Source organism: Dysidea avara, chromosome 7 (assembly GCF_963678975.1).
Source record: "Dysidea avara chromosome 7, odDysAvar1.4, whole genome shotgun sequence".
Taxonomy (NCBI): Eukaryota; Metazoa; Porifera; class Demospongiae; order Dictyoceratida; family Dysideidae; genus Dysidea; species Dysidea avara.
In genome coordinates this window covers 27,627,355-27,654,291 of record NC_089278.1, presented here as the reverse complement: position 1 = coordinate 27,654,291, position 26,937 = coordinate 27,627,355, and the positions used below count along the sequence as shown (strand labels likewise).

The following is a 26,937-nucleotide window of genomic DNA, read 5'->3' as shown; positions in this document are numbered from 1 at the left end:
CCCTGGATTCGCCCCTGCGATGGGGTAGCACGTAGTGCATATTGTACATGTATGTACTAACACTCAGTTACTATTTTACTGGGAGGTATTTTTATAGTTGAAACTCCTATAAAAAGTGTTTCTAAATGAAGTTCTATATAGCTAGTTGTCTCCATACACTTACAAAAAGCTTACAGTAGCTACTTTGAAACATTCGTCTGTTCAAAACTAGTTACTGGTAAGCAGTAAATGATGTCATTTTGAATCAAAGGTAATAAAATTATAACCACCCATCGGACCATCCTCACCACCTGTATAAATGATTGGAAATGCTTTCAAGGGGGGTGATCGTACTGCATGGTCACAATATATCTAAATAAAAAGTTATGTTGGAGGTTAATCAAACAACAATGAAATTAATAAATCAAAGCTGAGAGAGAACCATCAATGATGATGAAAATAATGCATACATATATTATACAGTAACTGAAAGTGTAGTGTGTCCTCGGGCACACACAACCACAACATGGAAGACCATGCATGTATGTATAAAGATTCCAGTTTAGTGTATGGCTATATAGTACATCTGCCATACATGTGGACACACTAACTAACAAAAGCAGTAGCTACTGTAATTTGCTTTACTTTTGTGCAAAAAATTTTCGTGTAAAAATATTTTCATGATTTACACGAATGACTGCTCTATTAGAGTGGTTCGACCTTATATAAAAAAATTCATGCAAGATCTTTTTGTACAAGTACCGCATACGAAAATTATTTTACAATGAGAAAAAGGTAAATTACAGTATTTAGCCATGTAGACTGTGTGGCTATGTTCAATAGATCTAGAGTTCATTGTATAATTTTGCTATTCAGGTACTCAAGTCTTCAGTGTGACAGGCAGTGTGCCCTGCAAAACCATGCAAAGTGCACTGTTTTGGTGTCACAGGGCACATTTTTGTGCTCAACTGAAGCACACTTCAAAGTGTGCTTCAGTTGCAAGTGTGCCCTGTGACACCAAAACAGCACACTTAAGGGGGACAAAAATATACCGCTCACACATGCAATGAAGCTTTATCTAGTGATTTTTAATGTGTTAGTACAATCATTGTTACAGATCACATGTGCTAAATTTAAAACCCATATAAGTTCCCAGTGCATGGATTTCAACATGTCATATTTCACTGTATAGAGTGAATATAAAGGAATCATGATAATGTGTATAACCATTTTGGACCATTATGTGGTGACTATCCCCTTACAATTTGTAAACTGAACAAATTCCTAACTCATTTCGGTTAATCTTGTACAATGGAAATATTGAAAGTTAATGAACCTTCATGGAACAATTAACTTATCCATCCAAACACTCAGTCCTCACCTGTTGATCATGAACCACAGGTGAGGACTGAGTGTCTGGATGGATAAGTTAATTGTTCCATGAAGGTTCATTAACTTTCAATATTTCCATTGTACAAGATTCAACCGAAATGAGTTAGGAATTTGTTCAGTTTACAAATTGTAAGGGGATAGTCACCACATAATGGTCCAAAATGGTTATACACATTATCATGATTCCTTTATATTCACTCTATACAGTGAAATATGACATGTTGAAATCCATGCACTGGGAACCTATATATGGGTTTTAAATTTAGCACATGGGATCTGTAACAATAATTGTACTACACATTAAAAATCGCTAGATAAAGCTTCATTGCATGTGTGAGAGGTATATTTTGCCCCCCCCCCCCCCCTTAATCCCGCATCAGAATTTCTGCAATTTCATATTTGCATACAACACCAAAGTGTGAGCTACTGTACATACAGCTACAAAGAGAGAGGTGTTTTGTATGTGTAAAAGTGACAACTCTATTTATATAAAGTTGTATAAACTAATATGCTACACAACAGTAATCACATCCTTCTGAGCACATTCTAAGCCTTCACAACAGCTTTGCCTGTGTTCTTTCCAGTGAAGAGACCAGAAAAAGCATCAAACATGTTATCAAATCCTTCAGTGACTGTTTCGTTATACTTGAGCTGACCCTATGAAGTGTATACACAAACAGTAGCAGTGTAATATTCCAAAAATTATCCATCACTGATTTTGAAACATTTAACAATTGACAACCCCAACTTATAATTACCTACACATTTTTTTGGTGATTGTTATATCATTTGCTATATAATACAAGTACAAGTGCACAAAAAAATTTTGGAATTTTCAATTAGAGTAGGGACCATAGCACATCGATAAAAAGTACTGAAACAAGTTGGAGTAGTACATGATATTAAATCACAGGTGTTAGTCCTTACTGTGCTCCAAGATACGATAATGAAAATACATGGTAGGGATATAACACTTCTTATTGTTTTACTGTGATTTAATATCGTGCACTACTCCAGCTTGTTTCAGTACTTTTTATCGATGTACTATGGTCCCTACTCTAGTTGAAAATCTTTTGTGTGTACTTGTTTGCTAACTTATAAATACAATTATTATGACTGGTGAACCCACGCATACCGCATCAAAAGAAAGAAATGCATGGTGCCATGCACCCCAGCTATCAATTATTATCTGAAAAGTAAAGTATCCATTTTGCTTCATTGTCAGTTATGTTCAACCCATTACACAGCATTACAAATCAAGAACTGTTCGAAAAGCACCTTTGCAATCAAAGTAGCCATTATAAAAATACAGACAATTTCCATTACGAAGGGAAGTCATCATGTGCTACTGCCAAATCGACACTTTTCGCTGTCAGCAAAGAGAATGGGACACAAAGGAGGACACTGGTAAGTCCATGAAGAATGTGTTGTATGTACTGTGGTATGCCAAAGGCACCTCTAGGCCAAAACAACGTTGAACAGAGAAAAAATCAAGCCATAGCCTTAGCTGTTATCGAGTTACACTTGACAGAAGGCATTAATCAGTTAGTCAGTCAGTAGAAAATTCCATTAAATTAAATATCATAGCAACTTTTTGGAAGCATTTCAGGTTGTACTGAAGGTACTTTTCGGCTTGGTTAAATACTGCCAAGATGCAATGAAGGTATTATGAGGCTGGTTTTAGGGTGATATTTTTGTCCAGAAAAGGCCAAGCCTTCATGATCCCTAATACTACCGTACTGTATGATTTGGTTGTTAACATGCTTAATAAAAATGTCTAGCTATATGTATCAAGGTGGATAAACCTGTAGATATGTAGATGTTCTAATAAATTCATACAAGGGTGACCTTCACTATTTATAGAGGAAAATCCCTTCATTAGGAATAATTGGTTAGTTTTTTCAAGCCCAGTCTATGAGTCCAGTCCACACATAGCTTAAATATATATATATCCATCATTTACCTTCTCAATCCATTCACCAATTGCTTTAAATGCCTCTGGCCATCTTGGCAAATGATTGTATATAACAAATCCTTTAATAGTCAGCTCTTTGGCCAATATCGATGGGTTCAGTCTTGGTCCTGTTATGAAACAGTTAACAGTTGCTTGATCAGCATAACTATAGTACTATGAATTAACCTTTTAGTTATTCCACACATGAGTATATTTGATAACTTCACAAGATTCACAACTCAAGTATGTACCGTGTGAGGACAAACTTTGGTAAAGATTTGATAAAACATTTGAAAGAGTTGCCTAATATTACTCTAATCATTGTGTAATGACAGCCATGTACCACATAGTTTGCATAGCTGAACGGTGCACATTTTGCTGAATCAAAGTCTACTCTAATTTTAACAAAATTCCAATACCTTGGATATTATACTAAAAGTGTAACTAAATCTTATTAATATAATGTGTAACACCATGCATCAGAAATATTACCTTTCTCTGGGTTTTCCAAGTTGTACTGAGAAATACAGCCAACAACTGCCACTCTCCCTGAGGTATTCATTTGTGGTATAATTGTATCGTAGAACTCACCACCAACCTAAAGTCAAAAGATAACACTTGACTGTTTGTTGCATTACAGTTTGCATTTCAACAGAATACTACAATACATGTTAGAAGGCTTAACAAATGGTCATTCACAAAAATCCAACCCCCACCCTCCTCAAAAGAATAAAACACTATTATTGTGCTGTACACTTTCTGACTGGCTAATAAACTCTCATTGTATGTCATCGTGATTTGCCAGGGAATTAACATAGACACTGTGTGGTACAGGAGACCAAGCACTTCTATACAATCTGGAAAAAAAAGTAAGTTATACCACAGGCACAAGTGCTTTGTCTGATATATGTGACCATCTCAGCAAAAACCCGACTTGTTCACACAAGCATGCGTATTGAGAAAAACGAAATTTAAAAAATAATTCGTAAAATTACGCATGCTACAATAAAAAAACTGCACAAGTTTTATCGGGCCAGTACTCAAAGAAGGAAGAGTCAAATCGATTAAAACTATATACCATTTTATTCGCCTGTTCATGGAGAGTTCGAAAATCTTTGTTTTGTTTCTCTAGCTCCAACAGTATGCGTGTCACATGCATTTGTTTACGATGCAGTAAACGTAAACAAGATTGTTATCATTTCTTCTACCAAACTGCCTTCATATCCATATGCGCAAGTATCTACAGGGATAATACTATACCTTGGCTGATGTGCTGATCCATGGTGAACGTTTTAAGCCAAATTGCAACGTTGTAGGCTAATCCAAACGGAAGTTATGGCTGCGAATGTAAGCACCTGCAGTTTATTTTCAGTATAGTCGCTGTACAAATTGATTACCTTGCTCTTCCTACTGTCTATCGCTATAATTCCAAAACTACACACTACAGAAGGCTGAAACTGTGGTGGTCCATTCCTTGGACACTGCTGATATTGCTGAGTGAATAAAAATTTTTTAATTGTGCGAACAAATCGGGTTTTTGCTGAGACGGTCACATATACACACACGCCTGAGGGCCGCAGGCCCAAAGGCAAGTGTGTATATACAGGCAAAGCACAAGTGCCTGTGGTGTAACTAATATGTTCTACTTTAACATGCAGACTTACTTAATTGGCAAAATCTTTAGTTGCTATGCTCTTCTCTTATATAGGGAACCAAGTAAGCGGTGATTGTAGGATTGAATTTTGCCAAACAAGCTGTGATTGTGGGATTCAATTTTAATACACCAAACAGTAGTTTTATTTTACTTTTGCTAAAATAGTAAGTTTAAGAGACTAGTGTTAATTATGTTACTTTAATTACTACAATTACAAAAGTGAAAAAACAAACTACTGTTAATGTATTAAAATTGAATCCTATAATCACAGGTTTTTTGGCAAAATTCAATCCCACAATCATAGCTTGCTTGATTCCCTATATAAGAGAAGAGGATAACAGTATAACATCAAAGAAATCTGATGATTTCTGGATATAGTGTGCACTCCTATTAGGTGTGCAATGTCTCAAGTTAACAAGATATACGCACTGCCTTAACGAGATATGTGCACTGGTAGCAGTACGTATATCTCGTTAACATTGTGAGTCAATACAATATGTAATAGTTATACCATGGTTGCGAGGGATTTTGCTGATATATACACCCAAAGCACGAGGGCCGCAGGCCCGAGGGCTGCGGGTGTATATGTCAGCAAAATCCCAAGCAGCCATGGTACAAGTGATATATATCACTTGGGGCGCACTCACCTAATAGGTGAAAGAACTAACGAGAACTCATCCCATTTGTTTTATACAGTAGCATCTGAAGATCGATTGTGGTTTTAATAGCGTGGGCTAATAGCCATCAAAACGTTGTCCATACGTTAAAACGTCATTAATACGTTACTATGCTTCAACACGCAATGTTAGAAAACTTGCGATTGTGGGATGGAGTTTATATTGTTATCATTTTTGTACTAAGTTAAGCCAACTAACTTCGCTATTGGGACAGTAAGTAAGTTATTATATTAAGTTAAGTACTTAGAACTGTAAGTTACTAACCTATTTCAACGTAGCAGTAGTAGCTTTGCTGTTCCATGGTCTGTTCAAAGGCTGATACACGGTGGGTAGAAATACGCATCCACAATCGCCCAAACAATTATCTTGTGCCTTCATTATCCTTTAGTAACAACCAACTACTCTATCTTAGCCTATGTACTAAGCTTAGCAACCTCAACAAAACCAAGTCCCACAATACAAAGCTCTATGTCGCTCAATATAACGAGTCAAAGCGCATTGATTCTTTGAACTGGCTGGGTATCAAAGTCATTGGCAAACCGCTTTCCCATGATATTGCCCGGGCAATATGCGAGTTAAACACCGAGCGGCGCCTTTGAACGCCCACGCTAAAGTGGTATATGTGATATATATGCACTGGCTTTCCTTTGATCTGAGGTGTGAAAGTGGTACATATAATATGTGACCAGATTTTACAAAACCGATCCAAATCGCACATCAGGCAAAATCAAACTAACACCACCAGTGGATAGCTACACTATCGTACTACTAGTTTTGACCCTCAGTACTACTTAAACTACTCAAGGCTGGTTTTAACAGATGTCATTTCTGAGTGGTGTGGAGAGCTCGAATGGCAGTTTCTGGCCTTGTGAAGGACTTGGCTTGGTAAGAATCAGTGGTTTACTGGTAGACAGCTTGATAACGTTGGCCAGAGGTTTTTTCTGTTGATTATGCTACATATCAGCCACTAAGGAGCCAGCACAGCCCTGTAATCTTGTGTCTGGACTCCAATTGTGGTCTATCTCCATTTTGAACCCTATCTCTGTCCACCCCGCCACCCCGCCACCCCTTTGTGAGTACTCGTGATACTACTTCACTGGTCCAACTGGTCAGATTTTCTATCTTGTTTGGTGGTAAACTCTACAAGCAGCTACAAGTACTGGAAGTGGTCTGAAAGATTGATGCATCTTTTGTGTAAATTTCATACGCGTGCTTGCTATCCTTGGAGAGTTATGCTGGCTTCAATTCTTTAAAACCGTTTATCTCGAAACTTCTAATGTGCGACTTGGATCGTTTTTCCAAAATCCAGTCACATATATTATGCGACTTTCAATAGTCAAGGTAAAGAGTTGTGCAATCAAAACCACTGGTCAAGTTATGGCTACAGTGATGCAATGTTGATCAATTTAACAATGACAGCATTATGATGTCACTATCAAAAATTTATTGGTTTTCACTGCAACCACTTCTTTGACCCTACAACTTGTTCAAAACTACCTGGCTTTATGTACACTGCACACTTTTTGGCTATACTTTTACAGATTCTGTGGTTTTGTGAAAAACTGCAAAACTTTCTCTCTGCAGATTTTACTGCTAGCTACCTGTGAATAAGTATCCATTGGGTCTGACACGATGTTCGAATTGTTTGTAGAAAGTACTGCGTCAGTGTACTGTAGCTTCTTCATGAGCCACACCAACTTATCGGGATTGTGTGTCACTGTCTATAGTCATATGTGGAGCCACACCTATTTATTAGTAAGGTGTGTTGCAGAAGTCTGAAGGTATGTAAGAATTCATGTCCATTGCTGTGTGTATGTTTATGTGGAGCCACGCCCAATGTCATCTGAAGGTATGCAAGAAGTCATGTTCATTGTTGTGTGTATGCTTATTTGGAGCCACGCCCAATGTCCTGATTGATCATTAGGAGTATGTACACATCACAATCATTGTGAACCATGCCCACTTATCAGGAATGTACTTTGTTTACGTAAACAGTTATGTGTTGCGGGTGCTGCCATACTTTCATCTATTGTGAAAATTTAACCACAAATAAGTTTGTTTGCCCTCTACTGTGATAGTTTTTCCCATCGGTATTATGCTCTTTACATCTTCATATCTTTCAAATTTGAATTAAATGTAGCTTGTGTAACTGATGGCAGTTCTAAAAAAAGATGAGATAGAAAGTAAAACAATGAATTGTAGCTCAAATGACCACACTGATTTAGTTCAAATTTGACTAAAAATTTCCATTGTAAAAATGGTATGTTACGACTGACCTACGAATGCTTGAAAATCTGGTTCCAGTATGATACACTTGTCTGTCATGCATGTTCACAATGGGTTTCCATGGATGCATGACACACTATTGTGTGTTTTGATAACAATTTCAAAACACAAATAAACACAATCATTCAAGTTTCCAGTAACATCAACTATACAGCAAGTATGGGAGGTTCACAAAATGTTTTGACATACGTACCCTCTTCTACCCAGAATGCATTACACAGTAGAAAACATTTTGCCATTGTAGAATAATACGGCACGTGCTGATTTAAAAGACACAGGTATGGACTTACATTATCAAAGAACATATCAATTCCTTTAGGACAGGTTTTCTCTAGTGTTTCCTTGAGTGATGTCATGGTCTTGTAGTTGATAGCTTCATCAAATCCTAAGCTCTTAAGATATTGCACCTTCTCATCTGATCCAGCAAATCCTACAGTACAATATGACAGTGAGCATTCAGTATTTCACCCATCAACTAAATAACATTGCAGTTTCATTGAAGTAGTGTTTATCTTTCTGCTATAAAATCATTTATTGTCAGTAAAAAGTGTCAGTAAAGTGTGTTAAGCAAACTAGTGCTATAACTTAAGCAGTATAATTTCTCTTGATCAACTAATTGAGTCGGTGTCACACAAAACTAACAAAACAGGTACATCTTACCTACTACCCTACATCCCTTGATCTTTGCTATCTGACCAACAGCAGATCCTACAACACCAGCAGCACCAGTGACTACCAAAGTCTCTCCTTCCTTAGGAGCACAAATACTCAGGAAAGCAATATATGCAGTGGCTCTGTAGAAATAATACACAAACATTGTAAACACTTCTGCAAAAATGTATCATTAGATAATATACCAGGTATACCCGATAGAGTTTTACAGTTCTATTAGTACTTGGCTCCATAATACAGTGGAACCTCAGTTATCCGGACCCCACTTATCCAGATTCTTGGTTAACCAAACTACTGAAATGACTGCTCTATTAGAGTAGTGACTGTTCTATTAGGGTAGTTGAAAATACAGCTTTTTAAAAAAAATTCTTTATGCTATTTTAAGGTTATTTATTTATACACAGTTTCAGAGATATAGACTTATGGACCACCCCTGTCCCAAGTGATTTGGATAACTGAGGTTCCACTGTAATACATGTGTGAGGTCATGTGTACACTTTATAAATTTGCCAGGTTTGAATTTTCTGTAACAATAACCATAATGAAAGGTATGAAACATATAGTTGAACTAAGTGAAAAGCTTAAGAGAACACAAGGTGAGATCTATGCAAATATCAACTTAATCACAATGCCAATTTACCACTAATTAACTGACTATTTGATAGTTGGGCATGCAACTATACTGTTTTAGAGCAAAAAAGAACTAAACAACATAAAACATTAAAGAAATCAAGCTCATAGCTTTAACCATTTATTCAACTGATCTCTTAACACTTTACTTTGGGTTTGGATACTCACAACACATATGCTAAATCACTTGGTACATATTATTTTAGATAGTCTGATAAACTGCACTAGCTAAACATCCTATGTGTATAGGTTCAGCATAAAAACTGCTGAAAATTGGTTTTGTCCAGCTTCACAGGTATACAATTACTGTGATCCCTACTAACATTAGGTTCTTCCTACATATCTTGTTTCACTACATTTGTTGCTTGTTGATCCCTGGTACTGTATACTGTAGCTGGAAATTTTCAAGGGACAAAACTTTAGCGAATAAAATAGTGGTTGTGTGATGTGTCGTTTAGTTTCTAGCCTTTCGACTATGGTAAGGCAGGGAGATCAAGAGTTTCTTCCAATTTTTTAAATATTTAACTTAACACCAGATCTGACCCTGAAGTAGCAGCAACTGCACTTAATGAACTTGAGCACAAACAAAATGATGTTATACTACTTCAAAAACCAGGCGAGATGCAACAAGCAAACTTAACTGGAATTAATTAACAATGTACTAAATTTATTTCGGGTTTTGCTTTGTTGCTACATACAGAATTATCAGTAATTGAATCACAGTAGTTTGTATTTCGTAAGTGATGAAATATTTTGTAATTATGTGATTATGTTTCTATGCACTGCTAAGGAAGCGTACCTCAACAAACCACTTTAACCCACTAATATTGCACAGAAGTATTGTTTTATATAGTTTGTCTATAACATTTTCTTACACAAATTCTCCAGGCAAAGTCTCAAAGCTGCTCTTAATTTTTGTTTGCGTATGTATGGGCCAGAGTGGATTATAATGGTTAGCCATCGGACATTTACAGACCAACTGGTTCAAAGACTGCCCAGTTACGTACTGAACCGGTCAAGGATGGCCGACTGATTTCCGCTAGAAAAGATCGATATACTCTAATAGAACAGTCAGCAACTCTAATAGAGCAGCCTAACAGCTTTTAAAAAGGTGTACCTAAAAGGTTTAAAAAGCGGAAAAAAAGAAGATGTCTAACTTAGGGAATCGAACCTGCAATCTGCACCATTCTACCACATGCTCGCACACTATTTTAGTGGCTTCTAAAGGAGTTTTAAATGTCCTGCAGTTAAAACATCACATTGGATAATTTCATATCAAATCATCGTAATGTTATTATTACAGATTTATTACGTATGTGGTTTAACAATGTAACAGTGCATGGCTGCTGAGGAGTTTTGGGTGTCAAAATAGTCACATCCAAGCTTTGAAAATCCTAAATTTTTTCAGGGGTATGCCCCAACTTGGCATGCTTACGCATACTGCTAAGCATTGCAATACAATGTCAGATCAACTTTGACTTTGATCAGACATAATGTCAGATCAACGAAGACTAGTTATAATCCTCTCTGGTATGGGCACACGCCCCATTTCAACTGAAGGAACCTGTTATACCCAGTAGTCTACAAGGATAACTGTGTTGTGTTTCAGCTGTTTGATGCCATAGAGCCCTTGGGAAAGGCCTTCATCGCATTCTTATAAACTTGTTTCACCCATATTTCAAACCGGCATCTATTAACCGCCTTAAACCAAAGCTTACTTGCCCAGAAGTTTAATACAGGCTCTATATGGCCCTTATTTATCACGTAAAGGCTGTTTTAGCAAACAAAATTTTACTCATGTGTGGGTGTGGAAAGACAAACAAATATACATACATACATGCACACACACACTTTTTGGAAAACAATTTCAGTAAAACAGGCACACACCTGGTTTAAAAATGTGTACGAGTACTGAAAAATATCATAAATACAATAGAGCAATATGGTATTATGCATTGTGGTAGTGCTGAGTGGTATTGATATTTCGTAAACGATACAGTATTGTCAACCTGATATTGTGGTATGACTAAATTATTGTTATGCCTTAGTTTGGTGCTACTTTAGGACTGTACAGTAGTTCTAGATTATAACCCTAACACTTTCAGTGACAACAGAATTGTGTTGAAAGCTAATTGCAATATAGTTACATGTAATAGTTGTAACACGGGCATGAGGGCTTTGCCTGATATGTATGCCCGACTGCACAAGGGCTGCAGGCATACACATCAGGCAAATCCCAAACACGCTTGCGTTACCAACTGTTATGTAACACTTCCTAGTATGCTGACGTCCATGTTACCAACCATTATGTAACACTTCCTGGTTACGATTTCCTTACTACATACGGTTTGCAATTAACCTATACAACCAATTATTGTTTAGAGTGTGGGATGCGAAAGTGGCATGACCTTTGTACTGAAACACGTCAGAATAGAGTAAATTGCGAACAAAGTGTGAAATCCAAGGTGAATTGTAGTGGCACTGTTCACTGAAACAGGTTTTGGTGTCGAGATATTGATGTAGAGAAACTATAAAAGACAATTGACCACAAGGCACACCACTAGAAAAGAGCAGAATTTATGATTCTAGTCTCGAGGTTATGTTGAATATCGAAGAAGAATCATGTGAGTGGTTGTGTTAGTTTGTATTTCCATTCTAATGCATATTTCGCTAGTAGGTGCAGTACAATAACTGAAGTGTGTGCTGTTTATTGATTGGTGAAGTCCATTTAAAAGGCGTACAGTGACTGTGGAACTGTATAGTATGCACTGTATGGCTTAGTAGTGTTTTGTTGGTTTGTAATATTTAAAAAAATAAATCATATCCCACAATCATAACTACACTATGGCTATTAGTATTTATATACTATATACACAATGTAAAAAGTGATTTTGGCATTTTGTGCAAGATATGATGACATGATGATGATTTAATCAACCCACAATCAATCAATCTATCTACTAGTATAAATACACCCACATCATTTTCTAAGTCAGTTAGAGACCATCCACTTAGATCTTCATGGCTTTTAAAAAACCTCAGCTTCGTCTCAAGTTTTTAAAATCCCGAATATCCTTGTGGTAGGTCTCTAACTATTACTTGGTAATTGTAACATGGCAAACAATGCACTTGATGAGTGTACATGAGTACTGTATACTGGAATTTGTCTTTGACCTCCCTACTAAAAGTGTTACATATCCACTTGTACATACTGTAAATACACTTCTTCACACAGGATGTTATTTTTAACTATGAAAAAGAAATATGTTTTACAATCCACGGTAATTATGGTAGTTTTAAAAAATTGGATGGTATTAAAATCAGATGCTGCTGTTTGACTAAAATATTGTTATATTGCTTAGCACTACATTGTGATTTGTATGACATTGTCACGACCTTGCATTGCGCCCTAAGTCATGTCACACTTGACCACTACTGTATACACAGTAACAACAACGCACAGTATATACTCACCCGGGCATCCCCAAAATTCCCAAACCAGTTGACAACTTGTCATCGGTGTACACAGAGCGGTCTAGTTTCCTCACTTGATCTCCATTAGAGATGGTCTTTGTCCTCCATCCAAACATACCAGCAACATAGTCTCCAACTTTAAAGTTCTCATTCTTACTCTCAATAACCCTGTAACAAACAGAACATGACATTCACTTCAATCCATATGGACCTCATTTAAACCATCTTGTGATCACTTTTAACAGCCTGTATTTTAATTATAACTTTCAACATGGAAGAACATGTAGTTAACTCTATTACCTGAGGGTAGCTAGGTAGAATAGTTAGAAGAGCAGAAAGAGTTACCTGTTACCCAAAAATCTTGTGACTATGTGCTTTATCTACGTACATAGAATATCTCAATACTAAAAATTAGGGGTGAAATGAATATATTTTAAGAATCTGAATATTCTTCAAATTAATGAACAAATTGACAAAATAATTTTCTGTATAACTAGGTGCTCAGAAGGGACAAAATTACTTTGATTACCATGACAACTTATTACAAAAAGTCCTTTACATACACTTTGTTTGTCTTTACAATATGATGAATTACAGTTTTAAAATGATAGCTTTTAGTTTTTAGAAGCTTTTCAAGATTAAATGTGTAATTATCTGATTAAAGAATATTATACGAATAATGAATATTTATTAACAAACAAATAATGAATATTCATACTATTCTTTTCGGCCTTACTAAAAACACAATTTTACACACAACTATGCAAACAAGTTGATGCTGTGCTACTTCTAAAAACAAGGCACCCAGTAAATACCATCTCTTGAATTTATTAATTCTATATTAATACACAGTATGCTATTAATTCATTTCTTGCCTTGTTTTGTAACGATACATATACAGTGCATTAATATTAAACGTATTTCATAATTCACCAATTTTTCAATATTCATCAATTGCATTGCTATGCATCACTAAGGAAGCGAAACTCGAACAGACCACTTTAAATCACAAATTACACACAGACTTATCTTCTTTACTGTTTAATAGTTTGTCCATCATGTTATCATACGCAAATTCTGTATAAAAAGCCATATGGCTGCTCTTAATTTTTGTTTGCGTACAATGGGAATACGCCCCTTTCAACTCGAGAAGATATGCCATTTCTGGTAGCTTACAAGGCCTGTTACGTTGTCTTTCAGTCATTATATACCTGTTACAGCGTGTAGGCTAGCCCCTACTAAACTGTTTTACCTGGTTTCACTTACCAGCCACACACGCTTGAAGTAAACACAATGAAAACGGAAAGTTATAGTATGTAAACAGCCTCTATGTATTGAATAAAGGTCTATTTTCTGTAGCTCAAAGCCTGTTCGCTCACGTGGGTGTTGGACAGACATGTAGACACATGGTTTTAGCCAAAAAAATTTCAGGAAACCAGGTGTGCACCCACAGCCAGCCTAAAGTCAGCTGTGGGCACATCCCTGGTTTAAAAAGCAAAGCCTTTATTTACCACACTAACAGTAACTGGGACAACTGTACCACTAATCAGGTGCTAAGAATCAGTGCGGGCAAATCCTCCTGAGCTAGGACGAGGAATCGGAGTGACGTTGTACCATGTCGGGCACCTAAGTTCCCTTCTCATTATGTGATACATGCAGTTAGGTACCCATTGACAGTTGATACCAGGCCACCACGTCCCAAGGGTAGACTGGAGCAATGTAAATAAAGTTTATGCTCAAGGAAACAACACCAAATTGGCATAACTGGGCATCAAATCTGGAACCTTTCAATTACCAGGCCGATGCTCTAGCCACTCATTTACCATACACATGGAAATGTTTGCGGTACGTAATCTTCACAGTTGTAGTATAATACATGTATACTCCAATAGTGCCTATAGTGCATGAGCGTAGGCACCCTTCTAAAGGGTGAACAAGTCTGATTCTTTCCTCAATCAGCTGTGGTGATGCAGGACAACAAAACTCAGTATCTAGAAGTATTTTCAATAATTTATCCCTAGGTGTAGTAAAGCTACCGTGAAAATTTATTACGTGAAAATCTATGCAGTGCTACCGATAAGAATTCTTAAGTACCAGGACAAAATGTCCTGACAAATCCAAACTTTGCCGGACATATTTATACTTTGCATGGGCACAGGTGGCCTATAACACTGCCTGTAGTAGGCAATCTCTGATGTAAGGCACTCTAGCTGACACTTACACACGATGTTCTCCCGATGTAACGATAATGGGATGTGGTCAACGGTGCGCATGCTTGCACTAGAGAACCAACAATTTGTTTTCATTTGTACATGAATCCTCACGCAATCCAATAGAAATTGGTTTACATGTGAACAGATGATATTGTGTTACAAACTATTCTTTATGTCGTCATCTTCTTCATCATCCAAAACGTCTATTCACAAGGCCAAGCCTGCTAGATACTGGCAATTACGACTTCATTGTTTTGCGGTAGGAGAAACGTTTGGCAGAGGCGAGAAGCCCGCTAAGGACTCACAGTGGCACAAAATTTGTAAAGAAATTGAGTCTTGTCTTGCCCATGGCGCTGTAACCAGAACAACGTGTACTTGCGGCTATCAATATTGTCAACTTGTGAGTAGAGTGCATAGCTTCATTGTGTGCTAATTAGCTAGTGCAATATTTGCGAATTTATTTAAATAAAACACAATTAAGAGATTAATTAGCTGATTGAGTGTGACAATTACTTGTATTGTATTTCAGGAGGAATCTGCTACACCATCATCTTCCTCTCTTGTTGCAGAGGCTATTGGTGATGATGTGGGTCACGGTGGCCCTGTGAGACAGGTAATCATTGATGAATTGTGCTGCTGGCTCTTGTTGCTGTATAATTTGTTTCATAGGAATCCATCAAGTTGCAGGCAACAGATGGCTGTTCCAGAGCTTAATGCTTCTGCACTTCCTGTAAGTACATGGTTGAATATGTAGTTGTGTTATAATAGTTTCCTTGGAAATAAAGAATATTTACATGCCCAGCATGCCTGAATACATCAGTCCTCCGTTGTTGGCTCCTCCTATGAAATGTCTGTCACTGCAGTCACACAGACTGGAACTACTGCTCCACCTCAGTTGTCCACTATGTCTCACTTAGCATTATCTTCATCATCCTTTCCAGGGGTTAATCTAGGGGGGGGGGGGCACAGGCCCCCTCTGGGTTAGCTATTGCCCCCCCTAGGTTTATACCTACAGCCTTGAGAAATGGAAAGGTTTAATTGATCCCAAAGTTGTATAATCCAATGGTCAATATTCAATGGCATCACAGTAAAATTTCACCAAAATTGAGTATATTTACATCTAAATTTTCAAAATTTTCCTGGGGGAGCATGCCCCCAGACCCCCCTAGAATCCGAAGCGACTTACTTCGCCCCCTCTAGGTTAATATTCTGGGTTGAGCCCTGCTTTCCCTCTCTCACATCATTGTGCACAGGATCTACCATCTCATCTCTTCATACACCGTCAAACAGCACTACAATCCAACACCATCTGGTAAACATTTTCAATGGTTGTGCTGATTGACTCACAGTACTGCATGTTGCTTTTGTATAGACTCCCTCATCTATTTCCATTGCCACCACAGACCAGTCAGCTGCTTCAACAGCTCCCATCACAGCTGAGGTACATATGATAACAAAAGTTGTTGAAGCATGAAAGAATGGATACTACCACAGGGCACTTCATTACTGGTGTCAACTTCACCTTCCACTGCTGTTAGAATTTATACACCAGCAACCGATAAAGTATTGAATAAATTCATCCCACCTATTCCATCCACATGGCTTATATTAAAATAGCTATCCCTTAAACTGCAACCTATCGAGGAACTTCCAGAGGATAGGTTGCCTTTAAAATGGAAGAATGTCGCAGAACAGCAGTGGATAGGGACAGAGGTATTCTGTGAAAAGTATAAGATCAGTGACACTGCTGCAATGAAGCTGTGGTGGGATCCACCAACACCTAACGTCACACAAAACCAGCCAAACCCCGAGTTCTATGTCTTGCGTAAGCTCAGTTTGTGGATGCCATGTAGAAAATGGAGTTTTGACTTCAAGTGCCCATGTTGTCATCAGTCCCTTGGGTAAGAAATACATTGTCCTTAACACTGTTTATGTAGGTTTATTTATACAGCACCGAGGGTATTTACAAGAAAACTGTGAGGGAGGTGATTGACCTTTATGAGTCATATTATTTAGCAAGAAGAACTAAGTTACAAGCATGGCAAAAAGGCATTTCAGTCTTGAGATTTACGGTATGTCTTGCTAGAATTATTACTATAAAAGACTGATGTTGGTACTCACTAAAAGATTTTGAAACAGCTTCTGGAGTCCTACTTGCTGCAGTTTCCTGCCATACTCACATACAAACGTGGGTGTGACAGAAGAGTGGTGTCTCTTTAGAGGGTTGTACACTTGGTAATAGCCCTACTGTACTTTGCAATGCAGTATTGAAATTGCACACCGATGAGTGGTTGCGTAAACAACTTTATTTATTTGATGACTGTAGACGTTGCAGGTTAGTACATAATGAAGTAAACATGCATTGCTGATTTGTTTCTTCTTGCGATGTCATAGTGATAGAAAGACAAAGCTTTTGAAGCAACCGGCTCCTGACTTTGAAACAGTGGTTAAGATGCCCCAAGTACCATGTGATCGGTGTGTTCCTTTTAAATATGGCCATATAAAGATAGACATATGTATATATGATGTCTATGTATGCCAGGGACATTCTCAGCAGGCTACCTCAGATTCTTGCCACCTGTACTGGAGTTTTTGGAAAGGTTTTAAAGATAGACTCCACTAAGAAGGTGTGTAAGAAGCTGCAGGGAATGGCTACTGAGAGTGCTGCCTGGTGTACCAATGTTGGAAACGAGCAAGGGGAAGTGCTAATCTCTGTGCTAACAGAGTCAGAAGGACTGGAAGGACTTCGTCCAATGGCAATTGGCTAATAGAGAAGTTGCCTAGACAAATTAATTGCATATACCACTTACAGTTTTTTACTTAGATACAAGAGGACCAAGCAAGATCCCCCACTGGTTATGTACACAGACTGAGACTGCTGTTGTGCTGCTGGTAGGGCAAAGTGTGCATAGCTGTTTAAGGAGTGGGATCATCTCCAAGTATGCAGGAATTGACATATGCATTACTGCTATTTTACCTCATAGGTACGACTGGACATATGGCATTTCATGTGAAGGCTTGCTCATGGCTGCCTTCCGAACGCACCCTCTGTATGGAGAGTTTATGTCCCAATTGTCACGAGCCATTTTTGAATAGGATGAGACTGATTATTGGTGAGCATTTACAAAAACACATAGGAGTAGTCTCCGTTACATAATTGTGACATTGCAGTCGTCTGTGTGATGCTAAGAGAGGGTATCTGCAGGAGAAGGGAGTGAGCAACCCCTCCATGAATGCCATAGAAAAGGCCATTACTAAGGAGGAAAGGGCACAACATTGCAGAAGGAGGACACGGGGAACAGAAGAGACCATAAAAGCCATTGAGGAGTTGGTGCTACAATTCACCTCAGCCACCAATAACCTCGGTGTTCCACTGCTCAGGTATATACATTGACTATTGCTGTGTTCATCATTTCACTTACTTTTGCTTTTTCGTGCAGTAAACTCATAGCAGACATTTGGAAAGTTGAAAAGAAGCATGTTGCATGCAGCCAAGATCCAGATGGGCTGCCCTTGTATACTGTCACAGGTTACAACATAAAGGGTGGGATGAGGTTGCCAGTCTTTCGCTGCTCACGAGGGACAACATCATTGGAGCCATTTCACCTCCACCTGGCAAGGTATGTATACAAAAATTTTGTACATGTACAGTAGCAGTCATCTGCCCTATTAGATTTATCCTAGGCTCTTCAGCAAGTGATGTACACTTTCAAGCATTCTTGCTGGAGGGTTTGTCCAGGTGGAACCAGGCAAGGGCACTGGCAGCAGTACAGCATCAAAACAACAGTTTACGAACATTTGACCTTGACTTGGCCTGCAAGGTTGAACATTGTTAGAGGGTATTGAGTCACATCAATGTATACATTAGGTAAACAAACTACACCAGTCACATTTCCACACAATGCCTACTTAGTTAAGGAAACTGGCAGTGACCTCTTGCTTTTAGAGGAAACAATTTTCTCACAAAAGAAGAATTGTGTTGCTAGCAATGCTACTGAAGAAGAGAGTGATGGAAGTGATGTGGAAGACAATGTCACTTCTGATGAAGGCTTTATAAATGGGAGTAAGAAGTCCCTGCCGCCTCAGAGGATCCACTGACATTTGATGAGGGAGCAGCCTGTTTGGAGGAAGAAGATGAGGAAGAAGACAATGAGGAAGAATCTGAAGAGGTAAATCACATAAAGTTGTAACTATCCATTTAATACAGATGCTCTAATAAGGTCAATGAGGCAGCACCTGCACTACGTCAGATGCCACTGATGACCCCAGAGGGATACCAGGTCAGGAGAAAGTTGCTCAATTAGCTATGGCACTTCTTGAATTGACTGGGATTGTTGCAACAAATGAACATCTACAGCGTTTATATCATTCCCTCCATCCATATGACAAGAAAAGCTACTGAAGTGTTGTTGAAGTCACAACAGCGCCTGAGGGGCAGCTTTTGTAGCAGGAAACATGTTACTGACAGCTCATGGCATATTACTGAACAGAAAATGAGGAAGTATACTGATTAATTTGTACTCAGCAGCATTTATTTAAGTGAAATTTCATAGGGCATTACTTACTGGAGTGTCTATCCCACTTCCACCTGCCAAGAGCAGAATTTTAGAGGCAATTTGCTGCCTGCTCAGTATGAAGCACCGATCCTCACAGATGACTTCTGGTGCAGGTATGTCATGTTAAAAAAGCTCTAGTGGGAGTCTGTTCTGGCAGGTGGGAAGTCGAGAATCTACCAACACCAGTGCACACTGATCCTGAAGGAAAACAGGGCCATCCATGCTAGAGTTTAGAACTCACCACAATTGTTAGAGGAAACAAACCTGGCTTTGTATCATGTCAACCGGAATGGCTTGGTAAGTGAGTATTTTAGACAAGGAGAGGTATAACCAATGTTTTATGCGGTACATAGCAAAAGTGGTTAACAGGTCAAACAAGGAGAAAAGAAATTGTTACTCTTATGCAGGGTCTGGAATTGACAGCGCCACCTGTGTTCTTCTAAAAATCTCCCTCCTGCTCAAGACCAACCATTCTCTCCTTTTCCTCCTCTAGAACCACACCATCAAATCATTGAACCAGAGGGCAGGCTAGGAAAAGAACCATTTTTAGCGCTGTAAGTCTCAAGTCGTGTGTCATGTGTTGAGCTATGAGGAAGCTGCCTCGATTCCTTCCTTTGCAAGTTCTTCTAACTCTGCTAATGTTGTGGTGAGCCACACTAACCCCAGGTGCATTTTTCTCTATGATGGGAAATCAAATATAATGGTATGCTCCATTGGACTCTTGTAATAGCTATATATACAAAATATCAATATCGATCATTTAACAATAGTTGAATCTTAGTATTATTGATTGTGGGATTGATCTTTCGCTCCGTTTTTTCCTCCCGATTTTCTTTCTCTTTTCCTCCCAGTGGGGAGAAAAACTTTCGATAGCTTGAGCCCTAGGTAGTATGTGTTGAGACACTATTAAGGCTACGGTAAACCACAAATAGGTAAAATACCGCATGCTATACTTTAGGTGATAACTCGCCTTTGCTAATAAGCACACATCTTTACTTACTGGCCCATTACAGTCCATGGACTAGTCTAATAGGTTGGGAGATTTGAAGCTGCTAGTGTTAATCGTTCAAGAGTTATAGTGCAGTTTGTGAAGGGCACATCAAATTGCTGGGAAACTATTACCATTTTCGCCAAGATGATTAAAGAAAACCACCCAGCAGACACATGAGCAGGAATAGAAAGCCATCAAGAAAGGCTTGCTTTAGCAATCCGAGTGCAGTGCACGAAAACAGTTATCTAATTTTCAAAGTTTCACACAAATCCTTCCTGTATTGCTAAGAAAACGCAATTAAAAGCACTTTTTTGGTATCTGTCCCTGCGCCCACTACTACTGAACTGTTCTAAGCCACAACAACTAGCCTATCTAGTAGTATACTATAGAAAACTGATGTGAAGTACTAGTATACTGTAGTGAAATTCCAAAGAAACCACAAATAATTAGTGACATCATTCAAGCGCCACACGCTAACAGAACTGACAGTGTATCGAAGATATAAGCACCCGACAAGCTTTTTTTTGCTAAGCTGATATTTGCTACAAGCCTTACAGAACTAATTACAATGCTAACCCCAATGCTAACCCCAATGCTAACCCCAATGCTAACCCTAATAACAATGCTTAAGTAAAAATCAATGCAGACCCTTTGTAGCGACATGGTTGAGAACGAAAATCTTTGAATCATGATCTGCAAAATTTAAAATGCGAAAATCTTAGCCTAAGAGGCATCCGTGAAATTTAAAGCACAAAAAATCCTGACTAAGGACATACCGTAAAAATTTCCTGGTATACCTGTATGGTAAGCTGCTGAGTAGCTGTTATACACGCACACACACACACGCACACCACCCACCCACATCACTATTACACTAACTTGGCAACTTGCTCTCCAAACATGGTGTTTCCAACATTGCTGCTATTCACAAAAAGTCTGTGTGTGTACAGCATTCACCAAGTAATATAACATTCATCATTACCTTACGTACTCACCTCATGTATGGGTCGACTGATAACCATATTGCTTCAGCCAAAAACTCTGCAAGTACAAACTTGGTAATAGCGCATCATAACATATTATACGATTATGACTTTATCTGTATACACCGGAGACATCTACGTGGATGCGGCAGACAACAGATTATTTCCAATCACATTCCTGCTGTACTTGAGACAATGCGTACACTACTACTGAGACCAGCTCCATGTATATATTACCCTGATGTTGTGTCAAACTAGATATTTGTGGTGGAGGGAAAAATCTATACTATGGTAAGTCATTCCCTGCATGTTCCCTGCTTTAACTAGACATTGTGACAGATCTCGTTTCGAGCACTGCTGAGCTAAGTGACAACCCCCCCCCCCCCCCCCCCCGGGGACCTGGAGGACCCATAAACATACAGACACATGGAAAAGCCAGTAAGTGAGCATATGCGGCTAGCTGTACAGAACGCTTCAAACGTGGTCGAAGAGGACCTCGAAGAGGACCGATAATCTATGGCTACGGAAGCCAGTGTAGCTTACCCCCATCTTTTATCGCCGGCAGCGTCTCTTCAACAATTTTGAAATCGGACTTCTTTGGGGCGCCTTTAAATACAGCTTCCACATTGTATTTTCTTGCAGTCGCCATCGTTAACCGGCCTCGTCGTTTATTACTGAAGGTCACGAGATTGATCAGAAAGCATGACTGATGATGTCACAGATCATGCCGTTTACCGACATTTTACAAAAATTATTCATGAATGTGTGGCCAGTATTGCAGTGGAGACTCCCCCCACTTTTATGGGACACTGTCTGCAAGAAAAGATCGAGATACTCTAATAGAACAGTCAGGATCTAGATACTCTAACAGAGCAATCACAGTATTCAGAGAACAGAGAGAAGCAGTGTAGCAAGCTACATATAGCTACGGTATAAATAAGGAGATATAATTGGTGGAGAGCAGCTATTATCAGTAGGTGGTTACCTGTTTTTCTTCTTTTTTTTTTGGTCTTCAGCTTACAGCTGGCCTGGCCCCTTCACTCTTTGGCCTGCTCCACCGCCCCTGATCCCACACGAATCACATGACAAGGGGCAGTCACTTAAAATTTATTCAACCATCAACCATGCAGAGTAGGTGCATATAAATTCAGTTTTTATCCACTGTAAATGTCACTCAGCTATGGAACAACCTAGCTACCTGATTACATCTCGGATTACATAGTCTCAGGACAACTAAACTTTGTCTCTTGACATTTTCAAAGTGTTACTAATTAACAAATTTTATTAGCATATTGTTAGTATACTCTTGCTTTATTATTTTATAAATATTATACAATAATAACAATAATAATCCGGATGTTCACTCAAGATATCACACAACACATTCCAGACAGTTTATCATGACAGCCACTAATGAGATTATTAATAATGTTACTCACCACTTTACCGTATCAGATTCTGACATCATGTGACATGTAGCAGCAGGAGCTTATATGCAGTGGCAGCAGGGGCTTATGAGCGGAAGCAAGAGTTCATTATAAGTAACTCCCTTACTTGTATTATGAACCGGGTTTTTGGAGGAAGGAGCATATATAAGCTCCTGGTGTCAGTTAGCCCATGTTGCATGCAGTATATATGGCAGATGACAGTTTACATCTTCCCACAAACATAATTATTGACTAAAAACATGGCCAGCCTCACAATACCTATTGTGGCACCTTGGCAGTATTGCTTAGGTACAAAGAGTTCTTTCAGTGTGTGATCTGAAATAAGATGCTACAAAATTTAAAAAAAAACTGTGTGTGTTTGTGGGGGGGGGGGTGTACCAGGGTAGTAGGCATATTGAGCAGGGGGTCTGGGGGCGCTGCCCCCTAGAAGCTAAAGGTACTTAAATGTTTCAGGACTGAAATTTTTACAAAATATTATTTTATGCACAAATATGTAAATAATATAACAAATTCCACTGTTACTGCCTAACTGACTCACCATAAAAGTGATTTCAGTGGTGTCATGTGAAAAGCAGCTGCTAACACATACGTACAAATGTGCAGTAGTCATCTGGGATGCATCAGTAGAGGTAGTCAAGTGCCCTGCAGACCAAAAGTTTCAGAGAAGTGTAGTGTCTGGCTGCACCTGTGGAGCGTAATTTTTTTAGCTCAACATTTGTCAACTTTGCTGGTCAATATCGTTCATTAGCATGGATTTTAGACAGCAACCCATCAGTACACTTCAAATGAATTCAAGAGCCATGCATTCAATAAATGACAACCATCACTTAAACTACTTGTCAAATATTCTGCTTACACAAGTATACAAAAAATTTTGGAATTTTCAACTAGAGTAGGGACCATAGCACATCGATAAAAAGTACTGAAACCAGCTGGAGTAGTGCATGATATTAAATCACAGTAAAACAATAAAAAGTGCTACATCCCTACTGTGCAACTCTAGTTGAAAATTCCAATTTTTGTGTACTTGTTTGTGAACTTTTTTGTAAAATATGATTAGTGAACCCACGCATATCGCATCAAAAGAAAGAAATTGTGCCACGCACCCAGATATCAATTATAGTCTGAAAAGTGAAGTATCCATTACGCTTTGTTGTCAGCTATGTTCAACCCGTTACACAGCGTTACGAATCAAGAACTGCTCGAAAAGCACCTCTACAATCAAAGTAGCCACTATGAAAAATACAGACAGTTTCTGTTACGAAGGGAAGCCCATCATGCGCTACTGCCAAATCGACACCTTTCACTGTCAGCAAAGATGAATGGGACACAAAGGAGGACATTGGTAAGTCCATGAAGAATGCATTGTATGTAGTGTGGTATGCCAAAAGGCACATGTCCAACTGAAACAATGTCAAGCAGTGAAAAAATCAAGCCTGTAGCCTTAGTTGTTATCAAGTACTTACTCAGTCAGTCACTAGAAAAGTATGTTTTAAAAATTCATAGCAACCTGTTGGGTCGATCTGAAGGCTTAATTTTCCCAGCACTGCTACATCGTCATCATGCAGGAAAAAGGTTTTTGGGTGTTTTTTCATAGGCCATGTCCAAACCTTTGTGGTCCCTACTATACAGCACTATTGTGCTGTATGATAGTAGAGCTAATTATATAATTCATGTCATGTGAATTGGTTCTCATATTAAAAGATATTTCCATAAGCTTATTCCCGGCCTTAGTCCTGTTAAATCTTTAGTACTTGCTTGCACTATCCCACAAAGCTTGTATATAAGGCAGATCAAGTGAGTTTATCGCCTAAGTTGAGATTAGAATATCATTCATAATTCACTTGTTCAGTAAAATTTCAGTAAGCAGGTAAACAGGAATATAAGCTGCTTGCATGGTGATCACCTGTTTCTATTGAAAACATGAAAGTTTTTTTTGCTATCAGTATAGCTAGCTAGTAGCTACTGCTACCTAACAACACATGTACAGCTACCAGTAGTTTCATGTAATGCTTCAAAGATTTTTTGCTTGCAACCTGAGCAACCAGAGTTGAAGCTAAAGCTGAAGAGTCCGGTTTACTGTCTAAATGACTATTTTGACCACTGTATACTGAATTTATGTCAAAACAAATAATTATTCCATGTTCTGTGTTTGTTAAAGGATTATTGAGAGTAAGAATGAAAATTAAAAGCTGGAGATTATGTGGCTGCTAATTTTGGATGGAGGACTAATATAAGACCATCTCTAATTGAGACCAAGTGAGGAAACTAGAATTCCATGTATACACTGCATGATGATGACAGGTTTTCAACTGCTTTCAGCGACTGGGCAAGTATTATATATGCTGTGTGTTGTATGTTCATACTGGTGCATCAGTCATAACTGATATGTGAGAATTTTGATCCTCGTTTTTTGAAGAGACACTATATATAGTCACTGGTGCTGCTGGTGTTGTAGGATCACAGTGGCGGATTTAGGGATGGGTAAAGGGAGGCTCTTGATTCCCCTCCCTTAATATTTTTAACATACATGTCAATTGTGCTGCATATGTCATGAAAATCTCATCCAGTGATGTTTTATCTTTCTATTTGAGACTTTTGACGACACAAATGCTACCAATGTCTGTAGGAACAGTAAACTGTAACACTTGCTTTACATGCATACATACTTGTAACATTAAGTAATTCTATTAATGTGTGTACGTCATTATGTGATCACGTGATAAAGAGAGATGACCTCGTGTTTCCTACAATGTCTATATCTTATAAATGATGCAGTCCCAAGACTCCCAATGGCCAGCCTACTACAACTACCAGGGAAAAACCACAATCAAAAGCTTATGCAACTGTATTCATTGTTACCACTATAATATTCATTTCTGCCAAGGACAATCCCAGATTGGATATTCAGTGAGGACTTATTTAAAGGTTGCTTGTGTAGCTCTTGTTGACTTACTATGATTTTTATACGTGCTGAAGCGTTTTACCCTGAATGGGTTTTGCTAATCAATAAAATAAATAAATAACTAATTAAAACCCACAATTAAATATATTTGAGTGTTGTATTAAAGTATGCAGCTAGCTATGGTTGTGCATTTATGAGTGACAGTGTATAATGAAATAAAACTTCTTTAACACACATAGTCCTTTGATTCTTGTCTTATATACTGCAGTTTGTCAACATTTTCAAGGGATCTACATTCTAAGATCCTGCTCCTGGGTGGCATGTATTTAGTTGGCTGTAATAACTTACCATAAGTATCAAGATCGAGATACCCTAATAGAGCAGTTACCTCTAACATAATTATGCAACAGTTGAATAAAAGTTGTGATGAACCTAACTCATGCTAAAATTACTCTCAATTAAATTCCATCCCTAATTTTCAAAAATTTCCTAGGAGGGAGAGAAGGGTATGCCTTCAGATCCCCCTAGGTTGGCATGCTTTGCATGTTAGTGTGCTTTGCACAGTAAGGTGTACCTTCCCTGTAGTGTCATTTCATTTTTACCAACCCCCCCCCTCCAAAAGTCTGTATCCGCCCCTGGTAGGATCTGCTGTTGGTCAGATAGCAAGGATCAAGGGATGTAGCTGTACACTGGCACACTCTAAGGTATATACATACAGGGTTTATTTTTAGGTTTTGCTGGATCAGATGAAAAGGTGGAATATCTTAAAGGTCTGGGATTTGATTTGGCTATCAAATGCAAGACCATGACATCACTCTTCCCCTAAAAGTAATTTGATAATGTAAGGAGTGGATCCAGAGGGGCTTCTGAGGCCTGTCAAAGTATAATTTCCTGGCAATTAATGTACTATAAATTGATTTCTACTCAAAGCTTAAGAGCAATCAACTACCCTAATGGAACAGTTGTATTTTTTTAAGTTACATGAACTTAAATCTAGGGGGTCTGGGAGCATGCTCCCTTGGGAAATTTGAAAATTCTGCATTCTGTCTGAGCTGGTAACAATTTTTACTCCAAGATCTTTTAAGACATTGTAAACAAATGTTATATTGATATAGGCTTGCTC

The 26,937-nt window shown here is 38.4% G+C and overlaps 1 protein-coding gene across 1 annotated transcript; it reads right to left on the bottom strand.

Annotated features, from left to right (window-relative positions):
• Positions 1-1,754: 1,754 nt before the first annotated feature.
• Positions 1,755-22,180, bottom strand: LOC136260804 (prostaglandin reductase 1-like). Its single transcript, XM_066054674.1, has 9 exons — positions 22,005-22,180; positions 21,474-21,519; positions 21,358-21,414; positions 12,719-12,886; positions 8,603-8,736; positions 8,233-8,372; positions 3,818-3,923; positions 3,335-3,453; positions 1,755-2,028 (listed from the first exon to the last, which is right to left on the bottom strand). Exons 1-9 carry the CDS (start codon positions 22,108-22,110, stop codon positions 1,918-1,920), a joined length of 987 nt encoding a protein of 328 aa, XP_065910746.1. The 5' UTR covers positions 22,111-22,180; the 3' UTR covers positions 1,755-1,917.
• Between the last annotated feature and the right edge of the window lie 4,757 nt (positions 22,181-26,937).